We start from the raw sequence: 21176 nt of genomic DNA, 5'->3' as shown, positions 1-21176 counted from the left end.
TTTCAGTAATATTACCACAGGGGGTTAATTATTCAGAGCCCAGGCCCGACCCTTTTACTGAAGAGTTAATGGCCAGCTCTTTTATTCCATTACCGGAAACACAAGCCACGCACAATTAAGGAGAACACCTTACTATTAGAATAAAAATAGGAATAGGATTTGTATACAGTATCCTACATGAAAAAGAATTGGGATGTAGTGTCTATAAATAGGGCTCAATTTGATAATATAGATACATCATTCAATAATATTTCTCTCATAATTTCTCACATGGTATCAGAGCCATCCTAAAATATCATCACCGTGCATCTTTCTGGTAACTGATGATTATCCTCTGGCACTGTCAGACCACCAGATTCTGGTCTCCACAGTTGCTGTGCAAAATCCGGTAACACTATCGCGTTAAGCATCATCTCGCGATGAAAACCCACAAAACCTCCGGAAAATTCCATCTCACGCGCTCCCACGCGCCGAGCACAGGTAGAACTCCGTCGAGATCTACTCCACGCGCCGGGCGCGTGAGCCATTTCCCGATGAGTTTTTCTACAAATTTCTTTTTCTATCAGGCTGCGCAGACATTCCAAGCCAAACCATCCGCTCTCTTTCAGATTTCAGTCACCGGATTAGGGTTCTGGCGTGTCAGATTGCCATTTTCAGGAGAAATCTGATTTTTCCTGCGTGTTTCGAGACATATTCTTCATCTACAGAGGTCGCCTGCGTATTCCAACCCCATCCACAGTGATTTTGCTGGAAAAAAGCTACCGGAACATTATTTTACGGCAGTACAGTACTGTTTCAGCAGCTTTTTCGGATATTTTTCAACTGTTCAGGAGCTGATTCTTTGCTCTTGGGGTTTGTTTCATGCATCTGAAGAGTGGCCTCTCATCAATCCAATTATGTTTCACGGTTTTGCTAATTCCAAGAGTATGGGAGTTGAAAATTCAAGTTCTATGATCTCTTCAGAACACTTAATGAGGAGATCAGAAAATCGAACATCACAATCTATAAAGAATCAACGAGGAAGAGGTCGGTTTGGAAGATCTCAACCTAAGTGTAGTTATTGTAATAGGCTTGGACATACTCGTGAAGTATGCAGATTTCGTGTAGTTATTGTAATAGTCTTGGACACATTCGTGAAGTATGTTAATTCTCTGCATGGTCGACCTCCCGAGAATGCTCATGTTGCTCAGACTGACACTACAAGTACTCAACGGGTTTATTTATCTGAAAAGGAATACAATGAGTATCTTCAATATCGAACACATAAGCAGACATCTCCACAAGAAGCCTCAACCGCACAGTCTAATACCCTTGGATTGTGGGTTGTAGATTCCGGCGCTTCTAATTATATTTCTGCACTTCTGATCATATTTCTGGTTATAAATCACTTTTGTCGAATATTGATTATTCACAATCTCTTCTCGCTATTACTTTAGCTAATGGGATCCAAACAAAAGCAAAAGGAGTTGGACAAGCTAACTCCATATCCTTTGTCACTCTAAATTCGATTCCTTTATGTCCCTGGTTGTCCTTTTAATCTTGCATCGGTCAGTCGTTTGACTCGTGCCCTAAGTTGTGTCATAATATTTCTTGATGATTCTTTTGTTATGCAGGACCGGAGTACCGGACAGACGATTGGCGCAGGATATGAATCACAAGGCCTCTACTACCTTGCCTCTACTCCTAATTCCTCCATAGCAGGTCTAGCTACAGATCCTCCAGACTTAATTCACAAAAAGATTGGGACATCCGTGTTGGTTCAAGCTACAAAAAATGGTGCCTAGTTTGTCTAGTCTGTCCAAATTTGATTGTGAGTCGTGTCAATGTTACGGTCCCTGGTTATGGATCGAGTTAAAGGACGATGTAAGACAGAATCAGAGTTAACGTAGAGAGAATTAAGAGAAGATGATTTCTTTTTCCGACCTATGATGCTGGTTCGCTAAGAGAGAACCTACGATCTCTTAGAGTTTTAAGTACTCAAAAACTAGAATAATTTTCTGCCTAACTTCATTGAATAAACATTGAGTTTAAATACAATACTGATAAGATAACTACCACTAATAACTAGGAAATGTTTCCCTAACATTACTAGAATAAGAAACTGTAGATAACTACTACAAAGAAATAATTACTACAAATAACTACTATTGTAAATTACTACTGCTGAAAATAATTACTACTGTAAATTACTACTGCTGTAAATAATTACCACTGTAAACTATTGGAAGACCACCAAGGACCGCTAACATTACTCCCCTCCTTTAAATTGTGCTTGTCCTCAAGCGCTAAGTGTAGAAAGTACTAGTATCTCCCTCTTTTCCAGCAAATTCTTCCTCATCGTCAATGAAATCAATCCAGAATAATTTCTTGCACTGATATCCTCGAGTGAACAATTCGTCACAGTTGCAACAGAGTCCCTTGAGTCGTCTTTCACGCATCTCAGATTTGGGTCAATTTCTTCACAAGTCTGGTGGGTTGTTGAGGTGAGAAATCTGTTGTCTTTGATCTACTGGCATCTAACATTTGCGAACAAAGGGGTTGTTCCTTGCGTTCATAAAGCCTGGATAAACTCATCGCCGTAGCCAAATCTGGAGGATTATGCAACTCAACCTCAATTGCTATATAATCAACAAGACCGTTGATATAAAGTTCAATTTTTTGCGACTGTGTGAGTGTACCAGCCCGCAAAACCAACTACTCAAAACTTTTCTTGGTAATCTGCCACAGATGCGATCTGGCGTAACTTAGCCAATTTGCCCAACTTCTGACTTCTGATTGGTGGCCCAAAACGAAGGTTACAATGACGTTTGAATTCATCCCAAGACGGATGAGGCATATCTGTCTCTAGTTGAAGAAACCAAAGTTGTGCATTCCCTTGCAAATGAAAAGAGGCAAGTCCAACCTTTTTTGCTTTAGAAATTTGTTGGTGTCGAAAGAAGTGTTCACACCTGTTCAACCATCCCAAAGGGTCGTCTTGGCCATTAAAACGTGGGAAATCCAACTTTGTATATCTAGGAATGATAGAATTTCCTCCTGTTTCTGATCCTGACCCCCCTGCCGCTGCAGCTTTACCCTTCCAACCTCGGTTCTGACTGGTATTTTCAATTGATTCAGAATCGGCCTTTGAATTTGCTAAATCCTTTGTGAGTGCATCCAAACGAGCATTTATGGCTTGGCTTCCTGTCTGGCTAAATTGGCTACACGTTCTTCCTAGAACAAGTTTACCAATTGTGCCAGTTGATGTTGAATTTGATCTCCCATAACTCCCGTCTCTGATAGCAAGTTGTTACGGTCCTCGGTTATGGATCGAGTTAAGGGACGATGTAAGACAGAATCAGAGTTAACGTAAAGAGAATTAAGAGAAGATGATTTCTTTTTCCGACCTATGATGTTGGTTCGTTAAGAGAGAACCTGCGATCTCTGGAGTTTTAAATACTCAAAAACTAGAATAATTTTCTGCCTAACTTCATTAAATAAACATAAGAGTTTAAATACAATACTGATAAGATAACTACCCCTAATAACTAGGACATGTTTCCCTAACATTACTAGAATAAGAAACTGCAGATAACTACTATAAAAGAAACTACAGATAACTACTACGAAGAAATAATTACTACAAATAACTACTATTGTAAATTACTACTGCTGTAAATAATTACTACTGTAAACTATTGGAAGACCACCAAGGACTGCTAACAGTCAACTTGGGAAACACACTCGCACTACCTCTCCACGTAGTGTTGAGAATCGTGGAGAGTCTATTTTGTTCCTCAGTCCATTCTAATATTAGGAGTCCTAGAAGAGACGGTTCAACCTTCGAATTTTGTTATTTTGTTAGTTTCATTGATGATATTCAAGATGTACTTGGATTTTCTTAATGAAAGATCGTTCTGAGTTGTTTTCTATATTCCAGAGTTTTTGTGCTGAAATACAAAATCAATTGTCTTTATTCGTACGCTTATTAGTGATAAAAAGGGCAGCCCGGTGCACTAAGCTCCCGCTATGCGCGGGGTCCGGGGAAGGGCCGGACCACAAAGGTCTATTGTACGCAGCCTTACCTTGCATTTCTGCAAGAGGCTGTTTCCACGGCTCGAACCCGTGACCTCTTGGTCACATGGCAGCAACTTTACCAATTACGCCAGGGCTCCCCTTCCAGTTTCAGCAATTTATGCCTCACCAAGGAATTATTCATCAGACATTTTGTCCGTACACTCCTTGACATTCCTGCCTCCTCAAGAATGTCTAAGACATACTTGCGTTGCGAAATAACAAAATGTACAGAAGCTGATTGAAGATCGACAATCAGCATCTGTCGAAGATCGAGGCCATGAGCAAACCATTGGATATACAGACGCTGATTGGGCAGGATCACCTTCTGGTAGACATTCTATATTTGGATATTGTGTTTCAGTAGGAGGTAACTTGGTGTCTTGGAAAAGTAAGAAACATAATGTGGTTGCACGATCTAGTGTAGAAGCAGAATATCGAGCAATGGTTGTAGCAACTTGTGAGCTAGTTTGGATCAAACAATTGCTTAGAAAATTAAAATTTGGAAAAATCAGTTAGAGGAACTTGTGTGTGATAATCAAGTCAAGCGGCCCTCGTATTGAATCAAAATCCGTACATGAGAGGACTAAGCAACATCGAGTGTCATTTTATCAGACAAAAGACAAAAGATACTCTCAGAAGGTCTTGTTACAAAATTGTGAAGTCAAGTGATCAGCTTTCAGATATTTTCACCAAGGTATTGTTACAAAATTGTTAAGTCAAATGATCAGCTTGCAGATATTTTCACTAAGTCCCTCACTGGTCCTCGTCTTAGTTACACCTGTAACAAGCTCGGTACCTATGACGTATATGCACCACCTTGAGGAGGAATGTTAGAATAGGACTATATACAGTGTCCTACATGAAAAAGGATTGTAGTGTATATTCTACAGTTTTTCATACAGGCAGAGTGGTTATAGTACTCATATTGTGCCAGCCATGCAATTCGTACTACATTGGCAGAAATGCTATACACTCAAAAGGCTCAGTATTATAATGTAATTTACACAATTCAATACTCCTATTAGCAACCTATTTCACCTGTTTCTCCAGCTCATCAAAAACGTCTGCAAATAAGTCTTTTGCTGTTGACCCTGAAGCATTTGATGAGACAGCCAGATATGCAGCTAAATCTTTGATCTGCAAGCACAAAATAAAGAAGGAAATTTTTGGATGCAAAATTCAAAAAGACCAAAAAGGAAATTCATGAAGGTCATCACTCTCACTGAGAATAAGAAAGAATAACTAACTTTGATGCAATAATCACGCCAGTGAGTTTTTGCATTAAGTATTCCCGCAGCAACATGCTCTTCCATCAGTTTTCGGAACTCATCACGATTTTTACGTTCTGCTTTCCTCAATTCTTCCTATTTGAATCCATGGTGTATGTCCAGTGAGAAAGCGATAAAACAAAGTCTACAAAGATAAATTTAATTGCAACCCGAGTCTAATTAACAATATACCATCCGCAGTTTCCTTTGCTCCTCCTCTTCCCTCTCTAAATCACGTAAATATTCCTAACACAGAAAAGGTTGCAACATCACTTCAAAGATGGGGCGTATAAATGAGATGTTTGAAATAAAGTTATTTATGTATTAGAAAAATGAGAACTACCTGGAAAATCTCCAAGCGATCAATTTTCTCAAGGCGAGAGCATCTTTCATCAGCTTCTAAGCGGTCCTGAACTTTCCGCCACTGGCTACTGGCCTGAACAAAAGAAGTCAGCAACAATGAAAGTTCTATCTCCTGGAAATAGAAAAAGTATAATATAGGAACTGATGTTAATTCCACTGGAACAAATACCTTAATAAAGTCACAGGATTTTAAGAATTCTAAATACTCCACTCTATTGCGCTTCTGCTCCTCCAATGCCCTTGCACGCTCCTAATAAAAATCCAGTACAAAGTAATAAGATAAAATCTCTCTTTAAAGCAGACCATATCTACAAAGAGACTTTAACTACACTTGCATGAATGTACAAAAAATCTTGTTCTATTTTTGGGGCGGAGGGAGGAGAGGAAGAAACATCATAGTTTCAGGTTTCAAATAAAAACACATGCAATACATGAAAGACGAAAGAGTGAAGACAACAAACTGTGTGTAGAAATACCAATAAAGTCTGTTTAAACGGGAATTCAATGGTGAACTCATTTAAATGAAATATATTCAAAGAACACTAGATTTTAACTTGATTACAGCACTTCTTTCTCCTCTTTAAACAAAAAAAAAGGAACAAACAAAAACACATCCTGCAGAGGGAATAGAATGAATATTGTTAATGAAGTGGACCATGGGCCTAACTCAACTTTGAAAGCTAGGTCAGGTGGTGAAGATTGTCCAAGATCATATGAGGAAACTACAGCTCATACACCTTACCGATGTGGGATTCTAATACATTAATCGCATACCAAGACTGGACGTCTGGAGAGTCAGATAACAATATCTAATAGTCTAACATCAGGATAGATCTGCCTCTAATGCCATGTTTAAGAAGATGGACATTGCATCTATCTCAAACTGAAAGCGAAAGGCTATCCAAAGACCATATAAGGAAACTACAGCCCGCACACTTAACCAATGTGCGAGTCCAACATATACAAGCATACGAGAAAGTTCACTGAAAGGGGCTTCACCTTTTTCTCAAGTTCCTCCACATAATCTTCAAAAAGGTCCTCACGGTCTTTAGCTCGCTCAACAGCTTTAAAACGTTCATCATGTTCGAATATGGAGATTGCCTTACTGAATAATCAATAGCAGATAGTGGATCAAATGGAACTTACACAAATAATGGAGCAACTTCAAGGTACAAAAAATTATACAAACAGTGACCAAGATCAGAAAACAAGCAGCAGACAAATTAGCATCATTACACATGAAAGACAAACCTCCATCTTGAGGATGGCGACAGCTCCTTGCAATCCTGTAAGATTGGAAATAACAGAGATTGTTGTGAAAAATATCAACTTTTCTTTTGACGAGTGAAAAATACTAAAGTCTCTTACACATTAAGATAGACCAAATGGAAGACACTCACAAAAGAAAATTTCACTTACTTCTAACATTATCCTGAAATCTTCACGAGCTTTTTTCTGTTTAACACGTCTCTCTTCAGCTTCCAGTTTTTTCTTTTGGCTCAGATACTGGAATAGAACACAGAATTTATATAATAGCTATAGACCTTATTCTGTTTGGAATACAGTATGCTGAAACATTGAAGCAGCAATTAACCCATTCCAGATATTTGTTATGTAGCCAAAATAGCAAACTGAAAAGTGAAAGTTTTCCATCAACTACAACTCCGACAGATACCTCATTAAAAGCTTGCTTCCGCTCACCAAGGGATTTTAGAGCACCATATCTTGGGTCATTGATTATTGCTCTCATGGCCTGACAAATACAATTCATGTCAAATAATCTTCCTCAATTATTCAGTATGAAAAATCAAGCAAGTAATAAACCTGATCCCACGTGCAGTCAGACCCAATATTTGCAGATTCCAGAAGAGTCTTGAATGCACTCTTTGCCTCCTAAATTTAGCAGCCAAGAGTTGAAAACAATGTGCAAAAGGATATCATAACAAGCAAAATAAGCAATAAACCGAGGCAATAAAATCAGATACTTAAAATAGGAGTAAGACTGTAAGAGAAATTTTGAGAACATCCAAAAGGGACAAAAAGCAATAATCAAATATACCGCTTTGCTCTCATAAATTAATGGTCCCAGCTCGACTGTTTTCTCTTCTGAAAGAGTAGCATTTCCTATTTCAGATAGTGCAGCATCTTTCTTAACTTCCTGCATTTCAGGCACAACATCAACCACAAAGTAGAAAAGAGAAAACGTCATCGAAGCATAATCTTCACCTGTTAGCGGTTGACTAACAACTGCACTACAGAATTGTTGGATTAACATCCAGCACAACAGCTAATAAAAGCTTTCTTGGTGTTTTAAACACTAGTAATTAACTAATCGCATTTCAAAAAGGCAAAGTACCTCCGTATTGTCCGGAGAAACTCCACCGCCATACACTACTGCATCCTGAGCTGAAGTAGTCTCAGAACTGCAACAAAAATTGAATTCCAAATGTGATAGCAACACAAGCCATAGGAAAATTTAAAACATATAAATCTGAAAGCATACAATTTAAAACATATAAATCTGAAAGCATACACTGGCGTTGCGACAGAATTTCCCAAGGTTATTGCTATTCCAATTTTCTCTGAATTAGCAACAGCTGGCGAAGCAGGTTCTGAAGAATTCTGCATTTCGACTGCGTCAATCGTCGGAGAAGAAACCTTACCAGGTAAATTTGATGATTCTGAAGCCACAATAGTTAGTAAGTTAGCAACTGGTGCCACAGCTACTGAGCTTGACATAGCTCTTTGTGCCAAGACTAATGAACCATCTGCACCCGGGGATGATGTTTTAACACCAGAAATGGATCCAAAATCAGAGGCGTGTGAAATAGTGTCCTTTTCTTTTCCCAATCCCTTGACTACCTCCACTTTCATACTCTCACGAGCCAACTGTGAATGTATAAATAATTAGATTTTATGAGAAATAGAGTATCCAAGAAAACAGAATATTGTCCCTTCTTATCATGCTATTTAAACTTTAAAGCAAGGAATCCCATATCGGATTTAAAATCTAACATCACCTTGACTTCATCAGGCATTTTCCATTTTGACTTTCTAGTAACCTTGTTGTAGTAATACCTGTAGAAAATAATAAAAGCAATGAGTATTATGCATTAATAACACACAAAAAACCTACTGTAAAAGAACAATTGAAAAGAGGACATGAAAATATATAAGTTACACACTTTCTTCCCTCAGGACTTGTAAATTCTCTCCAGTCAGTTGATGCATCTGCCCTCTGTCCCCAATGAAAACAGCATGAAAACAAATCAAGTTAAAAAACTAAACATAAACAGTATCTCTGAGTAGAAATTACTAACTTCCAGTAGTACAATCCTGGATGGAAATTTTAGAATATTAATGTATACAATGTCCCACATGGCAAAGGATTACTCCCTCCGTCCCAAAAAGATTGTCTTAGTTTGACTTGGCACAAAGTTTAAGAAATAAAGGAAGACTTTTGAAATGTGTGGTTCAAAACTTGTGTGGTTGTAAATCATCTCATAAAGTTAAATTGTTTCTAAACATAGAAATGTGCCAATCTTTTTGGGACAAACTAATAAGGAAAGGGAGACAATCTTTTTGGGACGGTGGGAGTATTATTTACCGTGTAGAATATAACTATAAATGGGACTCAGTGTAATAACGTAGAAACACATCGTAATGATATTTTCCCGTGCTTTCTCACATGGTATCAGCTCCTTGGTGAAAAAATATAGTGCAAAATACTAGCTTCTTTCAGGAAAGAAAATTTTCATCTCACTGTGCAATTTTCCAGTGACCTAAGTGGCTGTCCGCGTCAATGCCACTTTCTACCAGTGTTTTCCGAAAACTAAGTAGGCGTTTGGCCATAGAAACTAAATATTTTTCACTTTATTTGGAATTTTTGAAGTTGGAGTTGAAGATGGAGTTGTGTTTGGTTATACTTTTTGCAAAGAATATTTGGTTGTCTGGATGTACTTTCCCAAAAAAATAAGAAATACGATTTATACCCCCCCAATTTCTAAAAACTAGCAAAACCATCCAACTTGATTAGTTTACCTGAAACATACAACCAAATAGCTCTAAAAGAGTAATATCTCATAATGGATAATCACATAAAGTCATAAATTGGATCCCATATATTTTTCTTAATTACAAAAAAATTGCTTCACTAATTCAAATGTCATGATTAATATATTTTTGGCTGAAGTGACTAAAACACCCCTAAACTTGGCACGAATTGCAACTTCAGTCCCTGAACTATTGCCACACTTAAAAACACCCCTGTTCTTGACTAAATGGATTTTAATTCACCCCTGCGTAGACATGCCACGGCAAGTGGAATGCACTCGCCGTCCACTTGGCATTTTCTCCAATGTGTCCTCCACATAGATAAATTGTTTTTTTTAAATGTAAAACTGATTCTTTTTTATTAAAAAAATGGTAAAACTGATTTTTTTTAATAAAAAATCTGGAACAATGGAATATTTATTTTAAATCTGGAAAATTTGATTTTTTTTTAAAAAAAAAAAACTGAAAAACTAGAGTTTTAATTAAAATATCTGTGAAAAATGGATTTAAAAAAAAAATGAAAACTTGATATTTTTTTTAAAAGTGTCCTCAAAAATCCAGATTTTCATGATTCTTTTAAGACATTTCTTTAAAAAAGAACTGGAAAACAGCGGATTAAAACTGGAGTTTTATACAAATATGGAAAAACTAATTTTTTTTAAAATGTGGAAAACCCATTTTTTTTTTAAAAAAATAATCCCGGAAAATTAGATTATTTTTTAAAGCTAGAAAAAATTATCAGTTTTCCACTTTATTCTTAAAAAAAATCAGTATTCCAGATTTTAAAAAAGTCTAGGATTTTAATCAAAAATTCAATTTTCCAGGTTCCTTTTTAGAAAAATGGGTTTATTTCGTTTTCCAGATTTTAAAAAATCCCAGGTTTTTAAATTAAAAAAAAAAAAAACAATTTTCCAGATTTTTTTTTTAAAATAACGGTTTCACTAAAAAAAAAAAAAAAAAGCAGTTTTCAAGATTTAAAAAGTTTCAGATTTTTTAATAAAAAATCCAGTCCAGATTTATTTATTTTTTAAATTAGTTTTTTCTGATTTTAAAAAAATATACTTTTTAATGAATTTTCCAAAATTGATTTTCTTTTTGTTAAAAAAAAAAAAACTGATGTGGAGCCTCCCATGCGCCTCAAAGAGTTTGTGCACACTTGCTGTGCCATGTGGCAACGCGGGGGGTGAATCAGTGGCAAAGCTAAGTAGTCTCTAGGGGGTTCCAAACCCCCTCGGCCGAAAAATTACACTGTATTTACAAGGTTAAAATTATTTTTTTATGTATATATAGTAGATGTTGAACCCCCTTGGCTTTTTCGTGTATTTACTTCTTTATATATTTAAACCCCCTAGGCGAAAATCCTGGCTCCGCCACTGGGATGAATTAACATTCAGTTAGCCAAGATCAGGGGTGTTTTTAAGTGTGACAATAGTTCAGGGACTGAAATTGCAATTCGTGCCAAGTTTAGGGGTGTTCTAGTCATTTCAGCCTATATTTATTACTCTTTCTGTTAATTTATCTAATAGATAAAGACTCAATTGAAAAGATTCGACCCTACCCGACCCAAAACCCAAACCGGTGGCACACATGATCAAATTGCAACGGGATCATTTTTATAAAATCAAAAATTTAGGATTAAATTTGAAAGAAAGAAATAAGAATCAAAAAGTGAGAAGGAAAAAAGTGAAGACAGGTTTTTAGGTGTTTTCCAAGTTGTATTTGGAATTTTCACGGCCAAACGTTGATTTTCAAATAAAGTGGAAAAAAAAATTCCAGAAAAGTGAATAGTTCTCATGGCCAAATGGCTCCTGATAATTAATACCATGAGATTCAGAAAGCTCCAGCGACCAAACCCCAGAAAGCAATTTCGGCAAAACCCCATCCCCGCGCCCTCACACGCTCCCTAGAACTCCGAAGCCGGTGGCGCGTCTGACGCATGCACCGGCACGTAAGGCCTGTTCCGATCACTTTTTGGGTTGCCAGCATTAGGTGGGTATACAAAGTTACCATCTTCAGAAAAAACTCAAGACTTCCTTATACCTCATTTGTTTGTCCCTTGATATTTATCCCTCTCTTAAATAATCGAAGTCCCAACATCACCCAACCAGCCAAACTTTTTTTTTTTTGATAACCGTGGTGTTTAGGCCAGCTTGCGCTCACCTCGACTAGTTCCACCGGATACCTGCTACCTCCAACCAGCACAGATATTGGGTAACTCTGTCCACCAAAGCTTGGACAGATGGTAAGAAATCACCTAGTGTTTTTGTCTCCGCCAGAATAAACCTGATATCTCATGGTTCTCAATCCACTTCATTGACCACTAGGCCACACCCTTGGGCCAACCAAACTATTCTTCTGCAAACCAGAATGAGAAGTGCGAACCTTAGTCTTACATCAAGTCTCCTCTCTCCATCTCACTATAGAGTGACTAACATTATACTAATCAGAAAGAAAAAAAGTTGCCCGCGAAAGACTGCCCAAATATAATCATGCCATGCATATACTTTAACACATTTTTTAGAACAATAGTGGAAAATATAGTATCTTTTAGAACTATGTTGGAAATAAAAGGCAAATGCAATCCCAAATGAAGACTACATAGTATAGTAAGATCAAAGAGATCTGCTCTCTAACCAAACCTCAAACAGAAATCACAGATGTTCGTGGAAGAAAAAGTGGTTCTACGAAGCTCCATACAAAAAGAAATGGGTGCAGCTTTTTTTATCGATATGTACAAGAAACTGGATAAAACTAACCATAATTATCTGCAAAAAGCAAAAAACTAAAGGCTAGATGACAAGTGACCTCACCTCCATTTCTGTCATCAGCTCTAGAGGCTTCTCCCAGCTAGAGATTCTTGTCCTTCTATTATAATAGTATCTAAAAATCAATTCAAAAATTATAAGAAATTAATAGGTTGAAGTAATAAAGCCATAGGAAATATAATAAATATAATAACACTAGCAACCATGATTGGCCTAGTGATCATCAAAAGATACTGAAATTAGCAATACCTACTAGCATGAAGACATATGTAAAAGATGCATGATGGTAGAGAAATGGGGTCAAAATGAAGTTGCTGGTGTATCAAGTTCTGTTGATCAACGGTCAGGTAGAATTTGGTTCCGGTGAATGGCAACCCATGCGGTGTCTTTGGCAGTGGAGAGGACTGAAATGGAGGGGCCTATGATCTCCAATGATAATGGAAGCAGAATGATGCACAACGAACTAGTAGGTGGATACTTGAGGGACCAACTGACACACCATTTGTTTGTAGACAAGACACTAGAATTTGTGATGCAGACATTAACCTATTGGAAAGCTTGAGACATGTTCCTTATGCCGTCTGAAGATTAACCCCACAAAGTATGAGATCATCAGAGTGGGCGGTGCAGTGGACGATATCGGTTTGGAGCTCTACCCAATATATACCTTGGTGTGCCTTACGTGCATCTAACAAGGACCACACAAGGTGACATCTGATGATTGAATAAATCGAAAAGAAATCAGCTGGCTGGCGGAAGGGTTATTTGTTGGAAGGGAGGAAGAGTAAAGAGTACTTTGTCTACCGTTCCTACATGCTTCATGTCACCGCCACAATCACCGGTTAGCATCACTTGTAAATTAGAGAACCGAAGAAACTTATGGGAGTCAACAAGGAGAGCTAGGAAGCTTCACTTAATTAGATAGGAGACAGTTACGACTAGGGGTGGCAAAATCAACCCTAACCCGCCCAACCCATTCGGTGTTTCTACAGGTTGGGTCATGACCCATTGTGTTGACCCAAAGGGTTGAATCCAAAATGACCCATCAAACAATAGAATCAAAAACGGGCCAAAGTAGTGAAACCCGCCGGGTCAACATGTACCCAACCCAAGCAAGTAAAGAATATTAGAAAAAGATTTGTTCGTTTGAAATTCAATTTTTCCCAAGCTTGGTTTTAATTCTTTTGACACTACTAAGTTAAATTGGTTTCAATAACGGATTAAATACAATGAGTGATATGTTCTATAACTGATTAAATTTATACTGAAGACGCAAATTATTATTTTTAGGGACTGAAGACACAAATAATTTATACTGTCAATTTGTATATGTGATTTGATTACAGATTATGACATGTTCCAAGTTGTTACCATGCAGTTGTTTATTCAAGGTGTGTAAAATGTGGACAAGGAAAAGAAGCTAAAGTCCATAGTTGCATATGAACTAGACAAGGGATCTGTTTAATGAATACGCTCGCGGTCTCTCGAGCCTCCTGTTGTACCAATGTCTATATTCCGTTCTAGGAATAAGGTAAATTTTTCCGATGGAGAATCATATAAGAAACTTTTCCTTTTCTCAATCTGAAAGCATTTAAAACTTCATTAGAAACCTAAAGGCGTGGATATTGGGTTGGGTTAAGTTGGGCGGGCTGGGTTAAGACCAGTTCTTTGATCCATCTTGACCCAACCCATTTTGACCCAACCAAATTTTGGATGGCTTGGGTCTTGACCCAATAACTATTTTGACCCGTTTTAACTCGCCCCAATTTTGACCCAACCCCCCATTTGTCACCTCTAGTTACGACACCAAGAGACCTCACAGATAGACCTACATGTTTCAAATAAGGCGCTACTGTGAAAATGGATATAGAGATTTCACATTGAGGAACATGCTCAATGAAGGGGAGTGATAGCAGAAAAACATGGAATGACGGAAGGGGATTGAGGGGATCTAAAACACCTTGAGTTCAGCAGACACATACATTTAGGTTAGGGATGGAACTAGGGACAATTTTTTGGACACAAATGGTGTGAAAAGAGTACATTGAGGCTCATATTTCCAAACATCTACGAAAAGAAATGACAGAACATGTAAGGATGCATGAGGAGGATTCATTGGGGCTCAAAGTGTAGGAGGAACACCTTCAAAGCCTAGTTGAGATGTTCTACAAGGTCAACACATCTCTTGTCGAACAGGACTCGTAGAGATGGGGTTGGAAGCAACGGGAGGTTCCCAGTTAAGTCATATTACCATAAGCTTTTGGTTAGAAAATAATGAACATCCACATACCTATCCGTTTGGATTGATGGAACACCAAGAAAGGTATGTTTTTGGCTTGGTTGACAGTCAGAGTAGTGATCTTCACAGGGGAAAATAGAAAGAGGATTACATACGTCCATTGTTTTTTTATGTATAACAATTCGTGAAAGACAGATCATATCCTTGTGCATTGTCAGGTAGCAAATAGCATCTTATTTGTGGTGGGGAGTGGGAACTTTGAAATTGTTCAGCTTACAATGGAGGATGTCAAGCACAGTGAAGGAGGCACTACTGAGCTGCGCTTTTGATGAAGGAAGAGAAGACAAAGGGCATGGGATGTTTCTCCACTAGCTCTTATGTCGTTCCTTTGAAGGGGCAGAAATATGAGAGCTTTTCAAGGTATAGAAAGTGATTTCTTACATTTGAAAAATAACCTCTTATTTCTAATTTCTTTTTGGTGCACCTACAAGAATCCAATTTGTATAGAGATTAGGTGTATCTTATGGAGAATCATATCTTTCCGGAGATATTATCATTAATAAAACTATTTTACCTTTAAGAAAACATAGTAAAGAGTGCCCCTATAGAAGCATTCATGCATAAGACAATTGTTGTACACATTCTACCAAATTCTACTAATTAAACGTCAAAGTTACAAACTTACAATACAGCAAGGCCATGGAATACGATGCTAAACATGAGAGACCTCAGTTGGGGTATGCTAGGCAATGCAAAGAACCCTTTTTGGAGTCACGGCAAAATTACAAGAAGATTTAGAGACAGAGCTTGGAAAGTGATATTTCCAGCAATGATTTTTTTTTATCAAGGTAAAAAAGATTATTGCTAGAAATATTTCCAGCAATAATGTGGACAATTTGGCGAGAAATTGAAGTCTTAAAGGGGAAAAGAAGTGCATGCTTGTTGTCAACTTGCCTGACGTGCATACATCTGAGCTAAGTAGCACATTTAATATTTGGAGGATAGCGCTTGGCAAGGCGATCTAAAAAGCAGGATGACAGCTCTAAACTCTCATCCTCAACTTCTATTAGAGGGATAGATATTTCTCCTGGGCACTTATACACCTCGCTCTATGTCTAGCTGCCCATATTGAATTCCTCTAGGAACAACTAACCTATTAGCCAAAGGTCTAATGACTCTCAATTATACGTGTTCTAGGGAATTGAAGGTCTTATTCTTATGGGTAATCTATGTGAGTAGAATCCAAAAGCAAGGATTCCTAAAAGCCAAATTCGCCATGCTCTTCTTCTTCTTCTTTTTTTGTCTGGAGCACTAAAAGTGGTATAAAATGTTGGATTTGGATGAAAAGCTATGCAGAGCTCCTTTTCTTGTATATCAGAATTTTACATCTTTTGTGTTCACTGGAATCTTAATCATTTGCTTTCAAAAAATTGCACTATCATAAAATTCAAATGTTGACTCTCTCAGTCAAAACACCCATTAACCTTATGTTACTTGCTGACAAGTCAAAAGGGAAATCACATACTTTTTCCCATTTCGAGAAGTATGCTCAATCCAATCTGACGGGGTAGTCTCAACAGAGTCACCCCCCTGATTTGCTTCCTGAAACCCAAATAAAATAGAGCCTGTCACTTCAGCTTACAAATCTATAACAGAGCTCAGCAAAATGGGTATAATAAAACATATTGAATTCTCACTAGAACAGCCAAGGGAGCTGCTAATTCTCCAGTCTTCTGTATAGTTGTCGCAGAATTCACATTATGATTACTTGTTGGCATCCAGGGTTGCCCCCCTGATGGAAACCTATGATCATGTATCTGTGTCTGATACTGGGATCTGGAAGAATCTGCATTTACCTGCTGTTACCCACAAGATGAAGACGATAGCACAAATGATGAATTTCATCAATATTATGAATGGAACATCAAAAACTGATATAACAATAACCACAAGAGCTCTTCTCAAGGTCTTACATTATATGAAGAAGGTAGAGGCAAACTTGGGCCACCAAAACCAGGCATGTGGTTATTTGATATCGGAGGGTTTCGCTGAAAATCATGGGGAATAGGTGGTCCCTGAGGCATACTATGCCCTCCTACTACAGGTCTACCAGCAACCTGTTGCATAGGTTGAGGAATTTGTGAAGGTTGAGGAGGCATCGCAACATTTGCATGTCCAAGTGGCTGAAATTGTTGAGATGACCCGGAAACATATGGTTGTGCCTGCTGGGGTGGAAGCATCGGCTGGAACTGCTAAAATGTGGGGAAAATAGTTATTATAGCGATTCTACAATTCAAAAGCCATTTATCCCTCCGCTCAGCCTCCACAACTTTACCTGCAGCGACATGGATGGAATAGCACCCTGAGGAGGACCACTCAGAGGCGGTATAGGAGGCTTCTCAACCAATATCCATGCAAGGAGGAACAGATGAAATCAGAAATATAGCTACTTTTCAATCATATTTAGTTGATTTTCTAATCAATGCAACAATGACAAAAACTTGCATCCATGCACAACCCCCAAAATTAATACGAAGGACAAGACCAGCATTTGGGAACCAAACCACATAGTAACATGAAAACCTTTTCTTCTTTGATAAATCAGATAATCTTTCATTAATAACAAGATGGTTTAAAAATACTATGTACAAATATGTGGTGTGGCTCAACCACAGTCATTCCTCTAATCAATCTAAAGCTTGAAATGAGAATAAAGAGAGATCAAATAGATGGCATATCACAGCGCTAGTGAGAATGGACGAAATGATCAGCATCTTTACCTAATGGCTTGGGTACAACGGCTTAAGTGTCTTTTCTTTTCGGGTGACAAGAAACACATCTCTTAACGCAAAAAAATTGTCAACCTAGACAAAACCACAAAATATATTAGTGAGACTTCAGCTAAGTTAGTTAATATGCAACTCGCTAGTAGTTTATTGAGTTGGAGTTTTTATTCTACAAAGGTGGGATTACTTTTTGTTAGCCTATGATGTATTCTCATTCCACCCCACCCACTATCTAGTGAACACCTATCCAAGCCACCAACTAGTTCCTTAAACTTTTTTCGGGCCACAGAGTCTAAATCAGCCCTTAAGGACTCTACTTGTCCTTCCCAGGTAATTGCAGAGTACTGAATCTTTTCACTTATGCCAAACCTTCCAAAACAAACTAACACTGACAATTGGTTAGGGAAAAAAAAGTAAAAAAGCAACACTCTGAGTAGGCATTTGGACATGAATTGGTTGATATTTGAAAAAAAAAAAAAAAATATATATATATATATGTAATGAAATTAAATTGAAAAAAAAAATGTATTTGGAAGTTGAAGATGTGTTCGCAAATGAAAACATAATTGAAGTTTTGTAAGTGAAAACTTTTAAAAAATTGAGAAACTCCTAAAACCTGCTTTCCAAACTTCAGATTCAATTTCAAGCTTGAAGTCGAAATAACGGGTCAGTTTGATAAACAAAAACTATTTGAAATAATTTCCAAACATTTTTTCAAAATTTTGAAACAAAATCTATGGAGAAACGGCTACTAAGAATACATTGAATCATCCACCATTCCACCTCGCTCTCATCTAAACTTAGAAGATGTATCTACTTCTGCACTAAAAATGAATGGAACAGGAAAGCATCATCAGATGGAAGAAAAAATGAAAACAAACCAATGGGCAAGTGATGCAAAATGGGAGATCACATTATTTAATTTAAAAAGGGAAAAATAGTAACTTAAGGAGAAACATCCAAGGATTGGAACAGGAACCACTGTCACTAGACCTTGAGCTCTAATTGTCTTCATTCTCATAAGTTTTACCAAAGTTGTTAAGCTCAGAAGATGAGTGCCATAACTATCCTCTCCAAGGAAACGATTTTAGATAATCCACTCACCTCCTCCTCCTCTCCTTAGAGAGGTCAACAAGACTCCCAACCAAGTAATATTTTGTCTAGCAATTTTAAGAGGAACATGCATCACCCACTTACTCTTAACAAGGATAAAGACCAGGATATATTTTGACTATCAAACTCAGGAAGAGTAAAGCAACAAGCCAAAGCAATAACAGGAAAAAGATGGAGTAATTTTCAATCAGAAAGCCTCTGAGAGTTCCACTCCAGAACTTGGATCTTAAATGTATCAAATCAGAGGTGCCCCCTAAAGGTGACCCCATCAAGAAGAAAGCAGAAACAAGACAGATCAACCTACATAAGTCCTCCATGGAAGCTATCCTCGACTTTTCTATGCTCGCAAAGCCACTATTAAGAGCAAATGTAACTATTAACTGTCCCTAAATTCAGAATATAACTGAAGAATGAGAGAGACAGAGCTCACTTTAGCAAACAATACTATCCCGGAAAAAGAATGTCGACAGCAAAAGACTAAACACGAAAGGGCACGTAATAAGATTATCTCAGCCGGTTCTTTTACCTACTCACACGTCACTTTCAGATCATTCTCACTCTAAATATCCACCACCAAAGCAAACAGAGGAGACTGACAAACCACGTCACCTCTTTGTTCTCTTAAGGGCTATCATAGCAACAACATCCAAGTTAATAATGGATTCCCATTATACCAGAGCAATGAATTTGTTTTTTCAGCTCAAATTTCTTCCTATCTCAATTTCAACTGTAAACACATGTAAGATATAAACAAGTTCTCTGGGAATAACACTCACTTCCTATTCTGTATATTGTCTAGGCATATATAAGCATGATAGAAGACTCTACCGATAGAACAGGTGTAAGATTCAGACAAAATTATTGTACATGATTAAGCCTTTGAACAGTTTCTCTCCTAATAGATTTTAAACAAATCAGTAAAAGCCTGTAATTTTTGTTATTATGACAGCACAGATATGAATGATACTGATTGCATAATCATTAAATCTCCATTCAGATAACTACTATGCCTTCAAAGAAGCCTTTTTCGATAAAGTAATGGATTTCATTGATGTAGTGGAGAAACACCCAGTATATGTGTACAAAAAGAATATACCTTAGTTTCTACATACCCAAATTTCACGAGATACCAAAGTATTGGATGTATAAATACCAGTGAAAGCATAAGAATTTTTTAATAGAAGGAAATTTTCTAACTTTAATAAAAGGGGAAAACACTATACCTGCATGGCAGTGAAATGAGAATTATTAGCCATGGCAGGATGGCCAAATTCAGAAACAACCCTGGTAAACATCATTAAAGAAACATGCGTAAGAACATGCCAAAGATAATATAACTGTCATATTATACAACCATTGAACTAAACAATGGTAGAAAACAACAGTGCAGAATTTGCCAGAAGACAAAATTTAGATGCATTAAATCAAACATGAAAACATAATTATAGAATAAGGATGACAAACCCCTTACTGTGTGCAGTTCAAAAAGATGCTCCAAACACACAGTAAGCCTTGCTTAATAAAACCACCATATGAAGTTCCAGGAACAAAAAGATGAAAACATAAAAATAAAAAATAATAAAAGAAACCACATTAACCAAAGTGGAAGAAGACCTACATCAAATAAAAAGGCTCATTTTTATTGCGCTGACACACATATGGTACATATGCAGATAGTAATCAACCAAGTTACAGTTCAAAAACCTAACACAAGTTCAGCTATGGAGCACATTAAACTTCAAGAATTGAGGAGATTTCGAAATTGAATCTTTAAAGTACTAGAAATTCATTAAAATAGTAACAAAACTGATTCTTGGTGCAATTAATATTGTGAATAAATCAATCCAGAAAAGAAAAAAGAAAAAAAATTACCAATTAATAGGTCAAGATTAAAGAAAAAATCACACTTGTTAATCAACTCTAAACCCTAAGAAAAGGCAACGTTGTGTTATTAATTTGAATCCAAACATGACGAGTCCATCTGTTTAACATTCTGCAATTCAACAATATACGATGTGTTGTCTTGTGGGATTTGGCTAAATATATGTACCTCGGACCCCGCGGGGTGGGGGGATGTGTTTGGGGGAACCCGGAACAAATGCAAGGGGTTTTGATGTAGTTATGCAAAACTATGTTATACATTATACATACAAAAATATAAATATTACCGTAGTGAGGTTTTTACAAAATGTATAATCCGGTCAAAACATACAACTTTCGATGTATAGAATCCGATCAAAACATACAACTGTAACGACTCGTTTGGTCGTTATAGTTCTTTTGGCACTTTCGTCCGCTCCTAAACACTAATTAGCTCCTTTTGACCGGAGGGGACCGTTGACACGCTTCCCGAGGTGTCTAGACTGGATTCGGATAACTTTGGTGAAAATATAGGCTTAAAAGTAAAAGTGGTTGACCCGAAGTTGACTTTTGGGCAAACAAACCTTTTTGGACTTCCGTCAATTCCAAGAGGTCCGGGTAGTCGTTTAGAACTTGTGTGTGTGTTTGGTTCCCAATGTATTCGGATACACTTCGG

General features: G+C 37.3%; 1 protein-coding gene across 20 annotated transcripts in view; it reads right to left on the bottom strand.

The window, feature by feature from the left end:
* LOC132644131 (pre-mRNA-processing protein 40A-like) overlaps positions 1–20797 on the bottom strand; it is a 28239-nt gene extending 7442 nt beyond the window's left edge. For 7 of the 20 annotated variants that reach the window (XR_009583823.1, XR_009583822.1, XM_060360692.1 and 4 more), the window contains exons 1-22: positions 20691–20797; positions 19864–19924; positions 17077–17136; positions 16715–16993; positions 16439–16600; positions 16267–16343; positions 12548–12617; positions 8870–8922; positions 8705–8762; positions 8218–8573; positions 8041–8107; positions 7744–7842; positions 7509–7577; positions 7360–7437; positions 7104–7190; positions 6936–6970; positions 6684–6789; positions 5854–5934; positions 5665–5757; positions 5514–5567; positions 5301–5417; positions 5092–5190 (exon numbers count right to left, since the gene is read on the bottom strand). Coding sequence is in view for 18 of the 20 variants with exons in the window: in XM_060360692.1 (XP_060216675.1) it covers positions 5092–5190; positions 5301–5417; positions 5514–5567; positions 5665–5757; positions 5854–5934; positions 6684–6789; positions 6936–6970; positions 7104–7190; positions 7360–7437; positions 7509–7577; positions 7744–7842; positions 8041–8107; positions 8218–8573; positions 8705–8762; positions 8870–8922; positions 12548–12617; positions 16267–16343; positions 16439–16600; positions 16715–16993; positions 17077–17136; positions 19864–19924; positions 20691–20782 (2253 nt within the window). In the remaining 2 variants the exon portion in view is untranslated. The other 13 variants (XM_060360705.1, XM_060360704.1, XM_060360706.1 and 10 more) reach the window with 13 other exon arrangements.
* Positions 20798–21176: the final 379 nt, after the last annotated feature.

This window comes from Lycium barbarum, chromosome 6 (assembly GCF_019175385.1).
Source record: "Lycium barbarum isolate Lr01 chromosome 6, ASM1917538v2, whole genome shotgun sequence".
Taxonomy (NCBI): Eukaryota; Viridiplantae; Streptophyta; class Magnoliopsida; order Solanales; family Solanaceae; genus Lycium; species Lycium barbarum.
This window is presented reverse-complemented; position numbering and strand designations above follow the sequence as displayed.